At 36.4% G+C, this 18,673-nt stretch overlaps 1 protein-coding gene across 1 annotated transcript in view; it reads right to left on the bottom strand.

The window, feature by feature from the left end:
* Positions 1-17,625, bottom strand: part of LOC149164234 (LRR receptor kinase BAK1) — a 47,861-nt gene extending 30,236 nt beyond the window's left edge. The window contains exons 1-4 of the mRNA XM_089431999.1: positions 17,147-17,625; positions 5,806-5,938; positions 5,593-5,664; positions 3,899-4,042 (exon numbers count right to left, since the gene is read on the bottom strand). Of these exons, the coding sequence (XP_089288125.1) occupies positions 3,899-4,042; positions 5,593-5,664; positions 5,806-5,938; positions 17,147-17,231 (434 nt within the window). The 5' untranslated portion in view covers positions 17,232-17,625. The remainder of the gene's footprint in view (positions 1-3,898; positions 4,043-5,592; positions 5,665-5,805; positions 5,939-17,146) is intronic.
* Between the last annotated feature and the right edge of the window lie 1,048 nt (positions 17,626-18,673).

The following is an 18,673-nucleotide window of genomic DNA, read 5'->3' as shown; positions in this document are numbered from 1 at the left end:
TTATTGTTTCTGTTCTAAGTTGCACAAAACACCGAAATGTATGGAAGCTTCCAAAACGGGTATGGCTTGAAATGTGACCCCCTGAAATTGGAAACATCAGGCGAAACGTCATATGTGTGTGTGTGTGTGTGTGTGTAAATTTTTTTACAAATATTTTAATAATGCATTATCTTGCAAGAGAAAGAAATTAAAAACCAGAACAAACAAAAATTTAAATTAAAAAATAAAAATAAAAAAAGAGACACATAAATGACATTTTAGAAGGAAAACCCACTCTATATTAACTCTCATAGATGATTACATGATTCAAAATCCAAAATTATCCTTTAAGGATGAAGTTGTACATCCAAGATTCCAAAGCCAGCCTTTATACATGAGTCTTTACATCCAAAATCAGCCTTTAAGTTTATACGTGGCTATATGTGCTGAAAATGAAATAAAACATGAGCTAATGACAAGAATAATTACATATCTTATAATCCTCATCCTCATCTTCATTAGCAAAAATAGAACAAGGTGCTTTTTTAGCAGAACTAAAGCATGGATTGATTGAAGAAAATGTAGTTTGTGATTAGAGATAGAATTTAGTGGTAGATTGTCCACAGGGTCTTGGATAGACGGTGATCGAGTGCTCTGTAAAGGCACTCCTTGATGTGAAGTCAATGGTTCAATTGCCAGCCCCTATGTTGCACGAAACTTCTAGGAACCCGACATTTCAAGACGTACCCGTAGCGAAACTCCGAAACTCGACTGAAACTCGACCATAATGTAATCATCTATGAAAGTTAATATAGACTTGGTTTTCCTTCTAAAATGTCATCTATGGGTCTTATTCTTTTTTTCTTGCAAGATAGTGTTATTCTAAGGGTCTTATTCCTCTTTGGTGTCTAAAATGATGTTAGCCTGGTTTCCCGTATTACGTATTACTAATGTGATAGTATCATTCAAACAGGAGAAAAGTGGACAAGGCACAACAATAAAGATTGACTCAACAATATGTGAAGGTCAGCAGGCATTGAAACAGAGGTTTAACCAACTAGTATGGTTCGAAATTGATTTGTATTAAATTCCTTCCTTGGGTCAAATGCTGACCAAGCAGGCACAAAGTTCCATCAAGCAAGCAAAAGTCGACCAAAGACAATAGAGAAACCAGCCTGTGTCTAGAGTAGGATATAATGAGTGTTTTATATGGAATAAAAATTAAAATTAGAATTAAAAACAAAAAAAACCACCATGAATAATATTAAGATTGAGACAATTTGTTGAAGCTCTAATTGCATAACAAATTGAGTTATAGATTGTCCCCAATTCCCATATCATGCATATGCAGCTATCTTCGCTTATCTATGCATAATCCATTATCTGTGTATGTAGATTTTATTTATCTATGCTATTGCTCACATATAATGAATTGCCTTTTTAGTTAATAGTTGAGCTAAGATAGTCCATGATTTGCATCAATTTTAGTTCCTCCAACTGCTTTTTGGCCGCAGGATGTAACAATCTTGATGTACATGTATCTTGAATTATAATGTAATAACTAATATATGAGGCATTTTTCCCAAAAAATAAAAGGTTCTTCCAAGTGGGAAACTCATAGTTTATACTTCTCGCAAGAATACAGTAGGTTATTTGATTAGATGATATGATGATGATTGTGGATTTTGTCCTTTAAAACAGTTGAATACTAGTTAGAATGACAAACTGTTATACAGGATTGCATATGAATGCATATGATCTCCTTGTCAAAATTATATAGAAAACAGCAGACGGAGAATGGATTTCTATGTCTATAAGCACTATATGATTAGTCAGAATATTATGATTTTTTTGAATGACATAACTCTTTCAATATTCCAAATAACATGTAGAGATCAATTTACAAGAAGATGGAGAATTATCTCTTCATTTTCAAAATTTCATCGACTTTTTCGTCCTCCCCACATTTGGATATGAGAAATGGGCCTCAAATCCTTGTTCAGCTAATTAGTTATGAGTTATAACAATTTTAGCAACATTGCAATTAAGAATTCAGCGGTTTCGCGAAAAATCTAAAAGTATACTAATTGTTTTACTGGAAAATGACAGATAAAATTCTCTTTGTTTTTTTCTATGAATCATATTGGCATTTCTCAACTTTTATCAATAAGAGTGTCATTTGATCAATATTTAACAGCCTGAAAGCCTGTGATGGAGCTGGAATTGACTTAGCTGAATGAAAAAATTGGAGCCTAGAGAAGGCATTACCCTTTTGTATCATCAAGGAAACCAGAGTATAGCTTATGCCCCATGTCACGAGCATACCATGGAAAAAGGGTGATACAAAATTTAAATTGAGGACAGTGATCAAAGAAATTTACATATATAGAATAAAAACTATTGAACCATGATTTGTTTTCCATCAGGTGAGTTTTCACTTTTTGAGACTTCACAATATTATTGATATCTTATCACAGCTTCCCAAACAAAGGTTATGAGAAATTGAACACATATAATTATTGCATTGTATTGACAATGAGAACGGAAATTGTACAAGCATTCGGTTACTTCAGCAAAACAGGGACTATTGAAATTGGAAACAGAAGCTATCATATGGGTAACCATTACGCATAAACAGTATTCTGAGTCTCTCAAAACAGGGACTATTGAAATTTGAAACAGAAGCTATCATATGGGTAACCATTACGCATAAACAGTATTCTGAGTCTCCAATAAACATAGCTATTCAGGCCCCCAAAATCTTTTGTAGATCAATCAAATCAGTCAAAGATGTCCAGCATGTTTAAATAGACTACATGATGGAAAAGAACATTCTTTTATACAATATTTTACCTTAAAAGCAAGAACATATTTACTGTAACCAGATTATTTTACTAGTATACACCAATGCAAATATTTTACTGTTATCTAGACTTGTCAGCGCAGTAGTCTAAACGCAATACGAATTGGACTTTTTCCAGGCATTCAAAATAATAATATGGGAAACAAGCATTCTGGCCTGAAATCCAGAAAGAATCATTTTGGATTGATGGAAATGTAGATATCAGATGTGAACATTGCACAATCTGGTTGCTATAAGGGTATTCAAGGGTGTCGAATCCATTTCTGCATTAAAAACAACAATTTCAACAATCCAAAATTGCAGTTTTGGCAAATATTGCTTGACCAGATTCTGGCGATAATAAACCGCAAAAAGGTTTGAAAACAAAGAATATTTAGCCTTCTTCCTTTGTCAAGTGGCTCAAGCAGAGGTGCACTCCTTTCATCAATATTATTTAGGGATTGCACTAAAAAAAGACCCAGTGGACTAGTTCAGTCACATTGTTTAGCCACAGGCCACAAATAAGACCCAAATATTATCTCTCGAATCTTAATATGTTCATAATGTTTTCCGATGACCATGTTCTGGTTGAGGACATGCACGGTTTTTTGTTTCAAAAACAATTTGTTTTCTTGATGCCCTAGCATAGTTTGTATTTTCCATTTCTATTAGAATCATATGTTGATTGATAGTATTGTACAGGTGAGCTAGTTGGCTTCCAGATTATCTGTGTTTTGAAAGGTAATATATAGGATGGTGTTTGTTACAATTTATGGGCCGTAACCATCCCATTGAAATAGTTGGATTTACTTGACAAGACAAATTACAGGTTTCAGGGCATGAGTGCATGCAAAACAAAATTGGCTATGGATATTAAAACAAAAACTGATTAGAATCATATGCACTTTGTTTAAATTTTACTAGTTACAGACAACAAATGAGCGAACCTAATGTTAATGCAAACATATCCCTCCCTTTTCTCAAGTTTCAACAGGTCAAATTATTAGAGTTAATCATATCAAACAAAAGTTAGCAATACAAAAAAATTAACAATAAAGGAGTGGTGATTACTCTTACAGGAAGCGTAACCTGGACAGTTTGCCCAGTGACTCCGGGATTAGACCAGTGAAATTGTTCAGGTATAAATCCAGGCTAACAAGATTGGTCAAGTTGCCTAAATCACTGGGGATGGGACCACTTATATTGTTGCTATAAAGCTCCCTGCACCAACATACAACCAAGAAGAGATCCAATTCAGAATTTGATTGCACTAACCAACGGACCAATCTAGAAAAGAAGTCAAACAGTGATTTATATAAATAACAAACAAGACAAAACCTTTAAGTTTGGCATATTGTACTGATCAGCCATGACTGATGATACTTATCACTAAAATTATAAAATTTAACTTTGACTGATCAGCCTTTGACTAAAATTATAAAAATTTGGAAAGATGTACTTATCATTCAGTACAATATCCCTTGACTACATTTACAAACATAGACAATTTGAAAGAAATTTGTAGTTAGGGTTTTGGCCAAACTATCTAATACAAAAGTAGCAGTTATAATTCAATATAATATTTGGCTAGCATATCAAACACACAAAACAAACTTCTGATTGCAAATCACACAAGGGGATATAAGAACAGACTTGACATAATCATATTGGAATAGCCCGTGTCAAGGATAACTTCAAGAGATTACAATTTCTATAAGCAGGATCCAAAAGAAAGTAGAACTCAAGAAAAAACAACACATCAACTACATGAGAGACATATTTCTTCCTATTTAGAAAATAGTTAAATTTCCAACCCTCATTTGGACATAACCATGAAACTCAAAGAACATAACATTAGTTGAAAGGAAATATAATTTAAGATACTTTAAACAGCTGTTTATGCATGTCTAGGGTTCTGTTTCAATTTTCAAGACAATCTCAAAATTATCACAGAATTTAATTACCCCTTGTATGAAAGCATGCAAGAATATGAAAAATATAATACTAATAAGCCTCATGAGCTTCCACAAATTACAAAAGACTACCTTAATGAAACAAAACAAGATATGCAATTATTCCATCAACCTGAACATAAAAATCTTTCCGACATTTCAGAAATCATAAACATGAATATAAATTCAAACCAAATAGTCCGTTGCTAGAATTAGTTCAAAGTTCAAACATACAGAATTGCTCTACAATCTATTTTAAATATAAATTTGTATGTATAATAAATTTATATTTACAACTTTTTAATAATAAAAATTAAAACTATTATACAAACATAGAATATTTTGCAGATATTATGTAAGTTTAATTGTTGCATTATTAATATTAGTTATAAATAATATTAAATAAAAAAAATAGAAAACATTTATAATTAAATAATGTTAGGCTTTAAAATATTTTATTTTTAAAAAAATTGTTTAAAATTAAACTTCGAACCAACTAGTCTGTTGCTAGAATTAGTTCAAACATTCAGAATTGCTCTACAATCTATCATGTAGCCTACCCCCTCAAATTATCAGAGCTTATAGTATATACGATGCAGAATCCTTTTGCTGTTATAAATTTCAACTTCTGTCATAGACTATCATATATATTCAGTAAACAAGATAAAATATCCAAAAATATCAGCATTGAAATACATATATGATACACAATTTAACATCTATATAATAGTCTGATTCTTCAGTACATGAAATATTAGAAATATATTCTCCTGTAAAACCTGTACTTTTGCAAGTCAGACAAAAACTGCCATATCTTACAAGTACTGCAGATTGTTCAGTTGGCCAAGCTGGGGAACCAATGAACCAGAAAGTTGTGCGTTTCCCAAGTCCCTGAAGGTAAGATAGGCCATAAATAAGTCCACAAAGAGTCACAAAACAAACTATTGTGAAATAATAACTCTCAATTGGTTACACTGATATTTGCTCAACAATCAGAATAAGCAAAGATACAAATGAAATATAAACACTTACACTCTTATCACACTGTTATCATTGTTGCATGTAACATGAAACCATGTACATGGATTGACGAGGGTTGGATCCCAACTCTGAAGCACATTGTTTGGGTCCAGTAAGTTCGACCGAAGGCTATGTAAAGCATCACCTGCTCATTGCATGAAAGATCACGTATATATCAGGTACATTGTGATACCTTTGTGATTTTCCAATAACAAAAATTAAAACCAATACAGTCAATATAGTTGGCTAAACATACAAAATTTAATAAAGATAGTTAACCAGATAGATTTTATCAATGTGGCCAAAAGCTGCCAATACAATTGAGAGATAAACAATATCCTTCAAGCTGCAAAGTTACCACAGGGAAAAAGCCTCACTCCCTTCCATGTGCCAATCTAAATAAGTGAAATTTAAGAAAAATGACTTGTCCAAAAATTACAAACTAAAATTAGGCCTAGATACCAATTCTAAAGGAACCCTTAAAAACAGAGATTAAAAGATCATCTAAAAATTGAAGGCCTCTCTCTTGCTTCAGAACACAAAATGTATAATCACTGTGTGAAGTAAAAACTGTAGTAGAATTCAAATGCTTGAAGTGTGTGATCAAACAAAGGGCTTGCAAACAGGTCACTTTTTTACCCTTCCAAACATCAACAGGCAAGGCTGAAGCTTAAACCAGTAGATGACAATGAAGCTGAAGCAACCTGAAGTAATCTGTCCTAGAATCCAAGACCAAAATAGTCAGGAAGAAAGTGGTGAAACATTGTTGCAGGTGTAGAAAAAGAGATCATCTTGTGTAAGATCCTCCTTCAGGATCTTTCTCTCTAACTAGGTATACAGTGTATATGGCCTGGATGTCAATATCTGGAGCATAAGATTCTTTGTATAGAAAGCAATAAATCGCAAACGCCTTTGATTCACCCCAAGTAATAGCATTTCCTTTTGAGTTGAAGAAAAGTTTTCATCTTCCAAAAATTGTGAGTTTTGAAGCCAAGTGTCAAAACATGCATAGTTGCAAAAGCTGGAACCATGATTCACTTAGAAACCAACTAGAAAGAGGAGAGAAAAATACAGAGAAAAACTGGGATAGCCAAGAGAATAAAACATCAGAAATATCAGAATACGTTCAGATTAAGCCCTACTAATCATATAGAGAGGATAAAAATCGTCAAACGCAAGTGCCAGCTCAACTCAAGTTGCAAGTAGGATAGCAGCTGGCACTCAGGAGCAAATGGCAGGTCACACCATTCAGAAAGTGCACCTGGAATAACAGCAGCAGAGCAAATGGCATTCAGGTAATAGTTCCACTGGCATTATTCCAGATGGCAATGCCACTTGCCATTTGCAGCTGACTGCCAACCACTATCCTCCTTGCAACTTGAATCAAGATGGTATTCACATTCAACAATATTTATCCTCACCAAATTTTATAACACCAGCAGAGCACATGGCATTCACGTAAAAGCTCAACTATCCAGATGGCATCAGCTGAATAATGCCACCTACATTTGCAGCCAACTGCCAGCCACTATCCTCCTTGCAACTTGAGTCAAGCAGGCACTCATGTTTAACAATATTTATCCTCACTGCTCACCAAACTGTCTGAATACACCTTCTAAGCTCAATTACATTCAGTGCAAAACTAGATTTCTCAAGTTGGAAGCCAGTGTGGTATTAAAACTGAAACATCTGCAGATTTGTCACACATAATTTACAGAACTGCCATCAATGCATCTATTAACTAGTTGAAGTTTGAATGCTCAGCAATTCACTTCCAAGTTCTTCTAACCTACAAATGCTCACATCTCTCCTGTGCAACCCACTCAATCAGTCTCTGCATAAATGGATTGGGGATAATACCCTCTCCGAGCCTGTAAAGCATGAAGCTCTGCCAACATTCTTGTGAACCTGACCTTCATTTTACTAACTCAAAGAAGACATCAATATCTGCTAAAACTAGATTTCACTCACTTTCTGGAGTGTGTGATAATAAGTAATGTCCATTACATGTATAGATGAACAGACATCAGAAGATGCTGAAGCATAGATGATAGAACAAAGAAAACTTGATCACATAAACATTATTCTGTCACTTTTCTCTAAGGGTAAATATTTCACATGATCAAAGGCCCTTGATAATCAAACTTCAAGAAATTCCTCTTTCCTCTCACTATAGATCTTCATACACACAAAATTATTGCAATCCCCAGTGGACTCACTACATGGTTAGATAACGCAATTTTAGGATGTGACGGACCATATCAATGACACAGAATAGACATCAAACCTAAGTTCCAGAAAGTTTTTTCACAGTAGATAGATTTCCCTTATTTTAAGAGGCCTTAACTTAAAGAAAATCCTCTAAATGCACATTGCAAACCCATAGAGAAAAGAAAGGCAAATTATTAATATCCCATACAACCAGAAGTGATCAGCAGTAGCACCAAGTAAAATATACTCTAAATAAATAAAATAAGCAAATCACAAAAGACATCTTATTGCAGTAGAACTATTATCAAGCCAGTGCATCTAAATCTGAAATTCAGCTGCCCTGTTTTTTTCCCAATGACTCCCCCAAAAGCTGGTGGCAGGGCAGTAGCATTTCCCACAAGAAGATCAAGAAACAAAACAACCAGCTAACAGAAGAAGCAGAACTAAGGGAACCAGTGCAGGGTTGTAGAAAACCATAAGATAAGTGATTTCAGAACAGGTCACCTGCAAAGAGAGGTGGCAGAACAATTCATCCCACAAAAGACAATTACAGGACTGTGATAGCTGCAAAACAGGAATGCAGAAGTTGCACGCAAAGACACAACTTTCAGTTGAATGACAAAACTAGAGGTATCTGAAACACGACAATTATGGTGGTAACTGAAACTGTTAGACACACATACTTTGTCAAGGAATCTAGTTTGTCTTATAATGATTTATGCATGTGACTGACAGAATTATAATGCATTCAAATTATGTAATTACTTTTATCACTTTATAAGTTGCATAAAAGGGTTACAAGTTATGTCATGAAAAACATCAAGTTAGTTAAGTCCCAATTATTCGTGTGAGCAGTTGTTCCATAACGATCATGTACATAGAGCCATAATGTGTATAAGATCATGCACATAGCGACTTAACATCTATAAAGAAGGGCCCCTCTTTCATATTGAATTGTCATTAAATGTGGAGATTCCACGTTCCATTGTCATTAAATTTATAACTTCTCGTGATACATTTAAGCTATGTGCACTCTCATGTTTCCTTCTTATTCCATTCCATTGTCATTACCATAACTCATAACATCCAAACCTAAGCATAGCAACAGAAGGCTCCCTTTGGAGCACCACCAATATAAAAGAGGCCCTCTTTCAGATTGAATCACCATCACATCTGGACACGTCATTAAGCTTTCTACCTTCATCTTTGTTGATCGCATATTCAATACTCTAACAGTCTAACTCATAACTTCAGATGAATCATCATTCAACAGAAACACTACTGATTGAAAAGCCACTCTTTCAAATTGAATCATCATCAGTGATCACAACTGGAAACATCAGTGTGTCCAAACTTTTTACCGGAATGATTGTTGATCATGTGTACACACATAAATTGTTGTGTTAAATAAGAGCATAATGGAATTCTCAGTGTCCTTGTAAATATTTTCAATTTTGTTTCTGTTGTCCTATATATTTAAACTATGTACAGTGTATGCCCATAACTTCTTTTAATATATTTAAGCTATGTGTACCCTCATGCTCCCTACTTAGCCCATTCCATTGCCATTACTCTAAACTTGTAACATCCAGCTTTATGCAGAGTGACAGATGCCTTCTAAGAAGTCAATTTGTGGATCCACCAATACAAAATTTGTGAATAGTACCATGGCATTGTCTACATGTATAACTGAATAAAATTGCAATTTTTCTTGTCTTTTGGCAAGTAGTGGCTTCTTTACATCTTGAAGTTTCCATTGTGAATATATATGGTAGCATATTAAAATTTCCAATGTAATTTGAACACTTGTGAATAGTCGTGCTAACAAGTACACACATCTGTATTCTAGGATTCAAAAAGTAAATGCCACAGACCGTGTTTGGATATCCAAGTCTAGAAAGTATCACCAATTGGTCTCCTGACCACCCTACAACCGCAACTTCATATAAATGTAACATTATAGAAGACATATAATGCAACCTAACTGTAGAGGAAATTGGCGAACATTCTTTAGACCAGAAACCTCAAGTGAGTTAGTGAAGCATGCCCAACATCGAACCTTCCACGTCACTGATACACATGGTCAGCAACAATAAATGTTTATTGCCACTTCATATACAATCAAAACTGACATGACCTTGACTCACTAATCTATGACTCCAACTTGGAATGTTTATCTTCACATGACATGGAAGACAGCTGGTTAACTGGTCATCTTAAGTGATGGGATGAAGCATGCCCAAATCCAAACCTTCTATGCTGTTGAAACACGCATGGTCCATACCATTTCATGTTTATCACCATTCTTCATACAGTTGAAACTCTTATGATCTAGACTCACTAATCTATGGCTCCACCAGCTTGGAATATTTAATCTCACTTGAACTTTTATAGTGATCAAAGGAAAGAATCTTTCATGCTTAGATGGCTTAGCACATCAATACACGTATGAAATTTTTAGAGATAGCCTAAGGAGCTCAGCGCGTCAAAATGCATATCATGGCATTCCTTATGGTTGACTCTTATGGGTTGGCAATTGATAATCATACAATCCCCTTTTTATAGACAGGTCACTAGTAACACTAATACGATGTTCATTCTTATTAGCGACACATATGTCTCAACATATGGATAATCATACAATCCCATTCATCAATACTCGTAAAATACCAAATTTTAATCATATCTTTTATAAAACCTTCCTTTGAATGGAGACAATCCAAGGCTCATGATGATGCATTTACAGAGACAATCCTTTCAACTGGTAAAGGAAAATAATGTATGCAACGATGCAAAACTGGTATCTTTCAGTAGTAAGGGGATAAAAGTACCTCAATAAGATATAAACAGTGCAATATAGAAGCTAGAATCAAAGTTTGTGTGTCAATGCATAGATCATTTGAGACCTTGAAATCATGGGTCAAGTGACATTCTTTCAACTTTGTATGTGAATGTAATTGTCACTCTATGTTACGAATTGAGCTTCCTCACAATTTCCAACTTTCCTCAAGATAAAGGAAAAGTATGCAATAAATGGGAAGCCATGCAATGATTATAATGTTGGGAAAATGAAGCCCTCTTCACCTTTAGATACAACAGTCAATGTCTTTGAAGGGCTGGCCTATGTAGACTTTAATGTGGGTCTATACCTTGCGGATTGGGCTTGTCACAGTTGGGCCTACTATTGGTGGGTCCACTATATTGAGCCTAAACACACTTGTATTTTTATGAGAGCCTACTTCTATGATCATTTTTTATGAGAGCCTACTTGTATAATCAAATTATTTATCTTTTCAAGGAATTTAGGCTATAATTTAATACCATAAGGAACCAGCATATTATCGTTGGCAATCCTCCTCCAAATCAACAACCACTCATCACTACTACAAAACACCAAAACACTCATAAGAAGCCCTATTCACATAGAGTTGCTAGACTAAAGACAATATGCTCAAATGAAATTTTCATAATGGCAATGTCAGATTTAAGTTTTACTAAAATGTCCTCGAACTCTCAACTTCTTACACAACCTCATTCACACCCATACAATTTAGGATAGGATAAAGCCAACGAATAAGAAACATGAGCAGACCAAAGTTATGTGATCACTTTTGCCGACACTTGCTTTCTACACAATGTAGGCTGTGATGCAATCCTATGGATATATTGTGATTTTCTATTTGGTATAAAACCACAAAATCAAAACCACCAAAACTTTTCAATATTAATACTATTGACATCTATCAATCCTAAATGCATTAACAAGAACACATGATGCGAGGTGAATCATCTAATAACCTCAGTCACATTCAAGTCATATTGCTTTTACAAGTAAGATTTCACTAAACTATATGATGGGATAGTATCAAAACATAATCTCACAAAGAAAGCATATGTTAAGGGAAGGATGGAGGATATGTTAATATCACATTTCCTTGCATTGGAATATTTCCACCACTTAATCTTCTTCTAACTCTACTCCATTCCATTACCAATGTGCACCAAATGAGCTAACATTATAGAAGAACTCGTTATATTTGAATACACACGTCTACTCGAGCAGAAAAATCAGCCCAATATGCCATATACCACCTAAGGTGGAACTAATGTGTAACATGTTGGGTACTCCACACTTATTAGTGTCATTGCTCCTCTACCCTTTCCTATGCTGCCTACACTTGGTTATTCGTGACATGTTGGCCGCTTTAGACCTATTAATGTCATTACTCCTCTACCCTTTCCTGGGTTCACCCACTTTAGGTTGATTTTAAATCAAATTTTTTTGCCCATTAACACAACAACATACCATTACAAATGTCTGCCCAAATGAGCTAAATATACCACCTGAGGTCATGCTATGTGAGAGATGTTGTTGGTCAACACCTATTAGTATGATTGCTCCTATCACATCCTTGGGCTCATTTTCCTCTTTTGGTGGGCTCTTGTACAAACTTTTTTGGCCCAGTAACACAAGGCCATTTGGTTACAACTCTTACTCATGCTCTATCAACAAGTATGCCATAAAACCGCATGACAATATCACCTCTCATCTTCATTTAATTTTTATTTATTTTTTCATGGACAACTTCACAAGATCCCACTTTCTCCCCTAGAGCATCAGGATGGAGGGTGGCTCAATCGCTAGCCACAATAGTGGCTACTAACCCCAATGGACTCAACCAGTCTTGAACTTATGTCCGATGACCTCTTTGTTGACAACAAGCTTTGGGCAAATGGATCAACGCAAAGTTGTCAAACTTCACCTCAGCAAACACTTGGTTGGTCTACGACTCGACAATTCGATGAATACTTGGAAAATACAAAAATAAAAAGACTCAAAATATGGCAAATTTTGTGCACAGAAAAATTGGCTAGTCTTTAGACTTTGAGGCGAGTCTGTCGAGTTGCAAGTCCCCCAAGTCTACAAGTCTGAGGCAAGTCTACCAAGTGTTCAGTCTATCAAGCAAGTCTTAGGTTGCGTAGTGATGAATCAACAAGACTCAACCAAACTCTCAAGTCTTGGTCGAGTTTGACAACACTAGCTCAACTAATTGAGCTATCCCTTGGGGCTTTCTCATCCTCATTTTACTGTACAAACCCTTTTAATTAATTTAACCACATTGAACTTTTGCTCCAAGCATCAATCCCTCTTTTCCTTGTTTTCCCTCTTTTGTTTGATTTTGAATCCCCCTCAATTCTTGATCCCTCCTTTGCCTAGTGAGTGCAATCTTGTTGTAGGATTATGAATAACCACCCACCTTGCTTGATCGCCCTCAAGTATCCAAGTTCTCATTAGCCCAAGTGGAACCTTCTTAGGTATCCACCTTGGAACCACACCATTTGCCTCACCTTTCACCGGTACCAATGAATATTGGAATGTGTGAGGAGCTTTTGGATGAAGGGCCCCATGTACCCTTTTCCTCCTCTTTAAGAGCCCTTGGAACACACCCTTTTTGGGTTTCACCCCTTTTTTTCTTTTTCATTTTCATGTGTCCCACTTCCACTTAAAAAGCTAAAGAAGCTACATGAGTTCCACTTTATGCAACTACTTGCATTTCACCCATGGAACAGTAACTTGTTTTGGACTTTACAAATGAAAGGATTTCTTGGGTTGCATGCAAAAGATTCATGGAACAATAGCTTGTTTTCTCAAGAAAACTCACATGTTGATATTGGATGGAAACCTTCGACTTATTTCTCTTTAAATACAAATTATTTCTCTAATTTGAGGGGCTTTTTGACACTTGCCACTTCTAATATTGAACTTGCAATCTCTCCATGGATATATGATAGCATTCTTGGTGTGATTTGGCTCCTCTACTCGCATTCTTGGTCGTTCTTGGACATCCTTTGGTCTTTTCTCGCCTTTTGGATTTTTTGCAAGTCTTTGAAAGTTGTACAATGACCATCTAGAATCCCAATCTCTCTATGGGGCTTGCTTCTCTCTTTTGAGTTACAACTTACTCAATTGAAATAAGTTTATTAATGCTCTGCAGTGACCAAAGGTAGGTCAACAAGACTACTCAAATTTACCTCTCCTCTCTTGCTACCACTAGAGCTCTTCATGTTACTTTGTTTCTCCAAGAAGCCCACTACTACTTCCTATCCGCTTTTTTTCCTACTTTTCTTGTCTCCATTTTTGTTCTCTACCAAACTTGGAGCAATTTGAGCACTTGAGGGAAAGATGGAGCATCCATACACTCCTCCAATGAACGTGGAGCACTCACATGTTGGAGCTTGAGTCCTCTTGTAGTTGAGAGCACTATTAGGCATCCATTGGTTGTTTATTATTTGTTGGGAGTTGTCGCCTTAGTTTAGATTTAAATTTCATCTTAGTTTCATGTATGTTTTTCTATGATACAAGAAGATGAATTTGTATTTCCATTCAATTTATGTTGTGGAGCTTGGGCAACGTTAACTTTGGTTTGCAAATCCATCTAGTTTCAAGGTAAATTCTAGATGCCCCCATTTCTCTTTTGAGTTTTCCAATTGAAAAGGAAGATTTCTTATTCCTTGTTGTTTGTTGATTTGTTGCAAATTGGATTGCCCAATCCCATTTGCATCAAATGCCTCTCTTTTCATATTTCAATTTCAAAGAAAATCAATGAACCATCAAATAGCAAGTAGCTAATTTGGTTTCACAAAAAGAGAACTAAGCAAAGGAAATAGTTGATTGTTTGCTTGTTTTTGTTTGGGAATTCAGAGGCACATTGAAAAAAAAAGATTTAATTTCCTCTCACACCCTTCCTCTTACTGAAGTTTTAGCATTAGATTTAAATAGACCAGCTTAGCAAATGAGAATGGAAATTGGGGAAGAAACCATTTTTATTTCATTTATTTTTCAGCAAGTAGATAACATCTTAGTTTTCAAACAAATTCCCCCAAACTTCTTCGGCGAGCTTATTTCAAGCCAACAGTGCACCCTTCTTTGACCTTAAGCCCACCTACTCAGTTTTGTTTTGCAAAATCTAATTAGCCAAATCCCAGGTTTTGTTTTTGTAATTTTCTTTGCGTTGAGATCCCTTCTCCCCAAACTCTAACTTGGCACCGAAATTAGGCTCTCCAGTAGTAAGTGGTTTGCTAACCCCAAACCATTCGTTACACCTATCATGTATATACTTACTAATTATAGGAAACATGTCCACACAGCAATACCACAAACCTGTAAATAGGCATACCATGCATCTAAGTTCTACATAATAATACACACGTAAAAAACCATCGCATGCATCAAAGTTCCACATAATTCACATCTCCAACACAATAGTATGTGTTTTTGGTCATGCATCCGTCTCTCAAATGTGCATTCTCTTCTTTCTAACGTATTTATCAGAATGATGGAATGCACAAACTCCAATATTTCAGAGGTACACCAGACTGCAGAGTCATACTGAAAAGTTGCAACTCAGCACACTGATGTCCACAACTTGAGCATAAGATACAATCATATCTCAACCAGGAGTGTCGTCCCGCATTTATGACCAAGGCACGTAGCAATCTGTATACATGTGCTCTCCTCTGCACCATCTATGGCAAAAGAAGGCACAACACTCTAGCTAACATTATGCCAAAATCTAGCCAGACAACATCAAACTAAAATAGACAATCAGCAATAAATGCAAAACTACAGATTATGTTAATCATATACCAAGAAATGAGCAAGACTCTATACCCATCCAGCACCAACATCCATCTTGACATGTCGCAAACTTATTACAAGTTGCAGTGCATAATCTTATCCATGTGTCAATAGCAAATAAATTGAGGAACCAATCGGAAGACAGAATGCACCATTAGTTCACCTCTTGTTGAGCCATGTTGCTTCCACAAGTCCTACACATGTCCCAACACAATCGATCTCCACACTGTCTCAATGCATGGTTGGACGTGTCACTTCCGCATAGAACATAATAATCAGCAATGCCCTAGAGGGGCGCACTCTATCTACTGACACCCGTGATCAATCACAATAATATGGACCAATATACTGTGCCACTTGATTCAGAAAAATCCTATCAACAATGAACGCTGCATAAAAGGGTGCTACCTGCAATCAGTCAAATTCATGTTTAAGTTCCATCATAAAATACTATGTAAACCGCAACAAGTCACATCTCACCAACACAGAAGACTACATAACAATCACCCTGCCTCGATAGGTATTCTGACACCACGTTTGATTTGTGGAATCACAATAGTTCCAAACTAAATATCTAACACTAGGTAAGCAGCACAGACACCCTGCCTCCTGCCTCAATAGGTATTCTCAAAGTAAGCTCAATTTCTTTCGAATCGAATCGTTTCCAAATAAAATACTTAAATACTAGGTAAGCCGAAAGGCCATGGTGTGAAGAACTCTGCCGTACTTTATCCCCTAACTTCCATGCAGATTACTATAAGCCTCGGCGACATCGACGGACAAACTTTTATGACTGGTACAATTATTAAAGAATCGAATATCGTGGGGCTGATTTACTGAGTCTCTAGATGTAACTCTGCAAACTTACATAAATTTCTAACGGATCAATACATGGCCCAACAATGTAAGTCATCATCTCTCTTACAAGCTTCAATTCTTTCAACACAGCTTAGCTTTACATAACCTGACGAGCTGGTAGTTTAGGACCCCCGATCATTCTCAGGAACTATTACCACCACAAGTATGTGTAACAATGATCTTCAAAACGGCTAGTTTGCAGCATCAGTTCCCAATGCAGCGAACCAGGACCTTCAATCATCTCAGCGCTTCTCCCCCCGCGCCCCCCAACAAAGCACAAAAGCTAGCAAATAATTACAGATTCGCTGAAACAATTTCATAACCCCAGGCACTTGTCCAAACTCCACAACCTCACGGACTGTGCAGACAACGTCACGGAGAAAGAATAACAACAATCATAACAAAAGAACTAGATCTCCATTTCTCACCACATGCTTCACAGGGTTTTGGAATCTGTTTTCCATAAAAGCTTTAAAGAAAAGATATTTGTCAAAGAGTAAAACAGTAACACGACAGCTGCATTTACCAAGTCTAGGCATATAAACTAAGAAGATAAAACAGGGGGGAGAATGCAAAACATAACAAAAGCAGAGCCATCTATATAACACAACACATTACAAAAGTGAAAAATAAGGCGAAAATCACCTTCTGTATTAGCAAACACTCGCCAGAGCGGGTGATGCAGCAGCAGCATCCACAACAGGGCCAGTACAACATACGGCTGCTGCATGACTCCGCTCAAAATAACTTCACCTCTTTATTTCAACCGCCTGCTTAGCCCTCGGGGACGAGACTCGATCTTTCGCCCCGTTAAATCATCCACGGATCCACGCGGATTCACAATCCAGATCTCATGATCAGCCTCGCCCCCGCCTCCCGCTTCCGCGCCCGCAGCAACCTCCAACTCAACCCTACGGAGCAGCCTCGTCAGGCTTCAAACCCGCGGAGAGACATCAGACCCGCATTGTGTTCTCCATATCCACTTCCGGAGGAGATTCGAACCCGCAACCTGCAATAAATACGCAGCGCGAACGAATTGCAAGGATTCAGCAAAAACTAAATGCCGGATTTGGTAGAGAAATGAATGATAGCGAGAGAGCAGAGTGTGTTTTCGTTGGCAATGTATTTTTTTATTCGCTTTAATATTTTTGCCCTTTTTTTTCTATTTTGTCTTCAAGCTGGCGTGCAGCGCTGCCCTGCCCGCTGCCCGACATCATGGTCAAACCTCCTTCGCTGCTAAATTTGCCGGCACCAAACTCCCGTTCCGTCAACGGTCAAACGGGAGTCCCGCCGTGGGCCCCGCCCCGTTAATATTTTACTCTTGTCAGTTTATTATTCGCCTCACTGCTTTTCCTACATCTACTGATTAATTATTGCGCGGTCCGGATGAAATTATTGACGGCATCGCCTGCGGTTGCCGTCAACTAACGTTTTTTTCTTTTTCTCAGTCCGTCAATTGTCGTTACCTGTTTGCTGTTACTGTTGTTTCGTTTTCCGTCAGTGCAGTGATGGGAGTGATATCAAGTAGTCGCAGCTCCCGAGGACGTACGACGGGACCGGTTCCAGGGCAGCCTGTACCGGTTTCGAGCCTGCGACCTGCAGGTTCACAAGGTGGGAGGCTGTTTTTCGAGTTAGGATAGACGTTTGGGGATATGGCCTTGGATTCTTTCGTGGTGGTCACATGGGGCCCAAATCTTTCAAAGTTAAACCAGTGAATATAACCCTCTCAAGTCTCGTAAATGCTTTCTCTACTCATTAGCTCGCTAATACCATATGGTACTGATATGACCATGTGGCAAAGAAAAGTTAAAGTGGGTGTTTTATTGTGGTATTAGCGAGTTAATGAGGAGAGAAAGCATTTACCAGACTTGAGAGGGAAATATGATTTTTTTAAATTAAAATTTATTAAGCAAAAATTTTTGGTAGAAATTTTTGTTAATTTTTTATTATTAAATATTTTGATTTTAGAACATTTTATTATAATACAGTGAATCAATTTTGTTGAAACATCTTAGTTAAAGATTAAGATTATGATTTTATATACTCTTTTATTATTAAGTATTTCTTTTATTTATATCATGGTGATATTTTTATTTTTATTAGTGTTCACGGAATTAATTTGTTAACACATTTCTAAAAAGCTATTAAAATTTTTGGTAATCTTTTACCATT

Source organism: Pinus tabuliformis, chromosome 5_1 (assembly GCF_031772625.1).
Source record: "Pinus tabuliformis cultivar Carrire ecotype Pingquan chromosome 5_1, CPIR1, whole genome shotgun sequence".
In the NCBI taxonomy this organism is placed as follows: Eukaryota; Viridiplantae; Streptophyta; class Pinopsida; order Pinales; family Pinaceae; genus Pinus; species Pinus tabuliformis.
The sequence above is the reverse complement of the archived record's forward strand: the minus strand, read 5'-3'. Positions and strand labels throughout refer to the sequence as shown.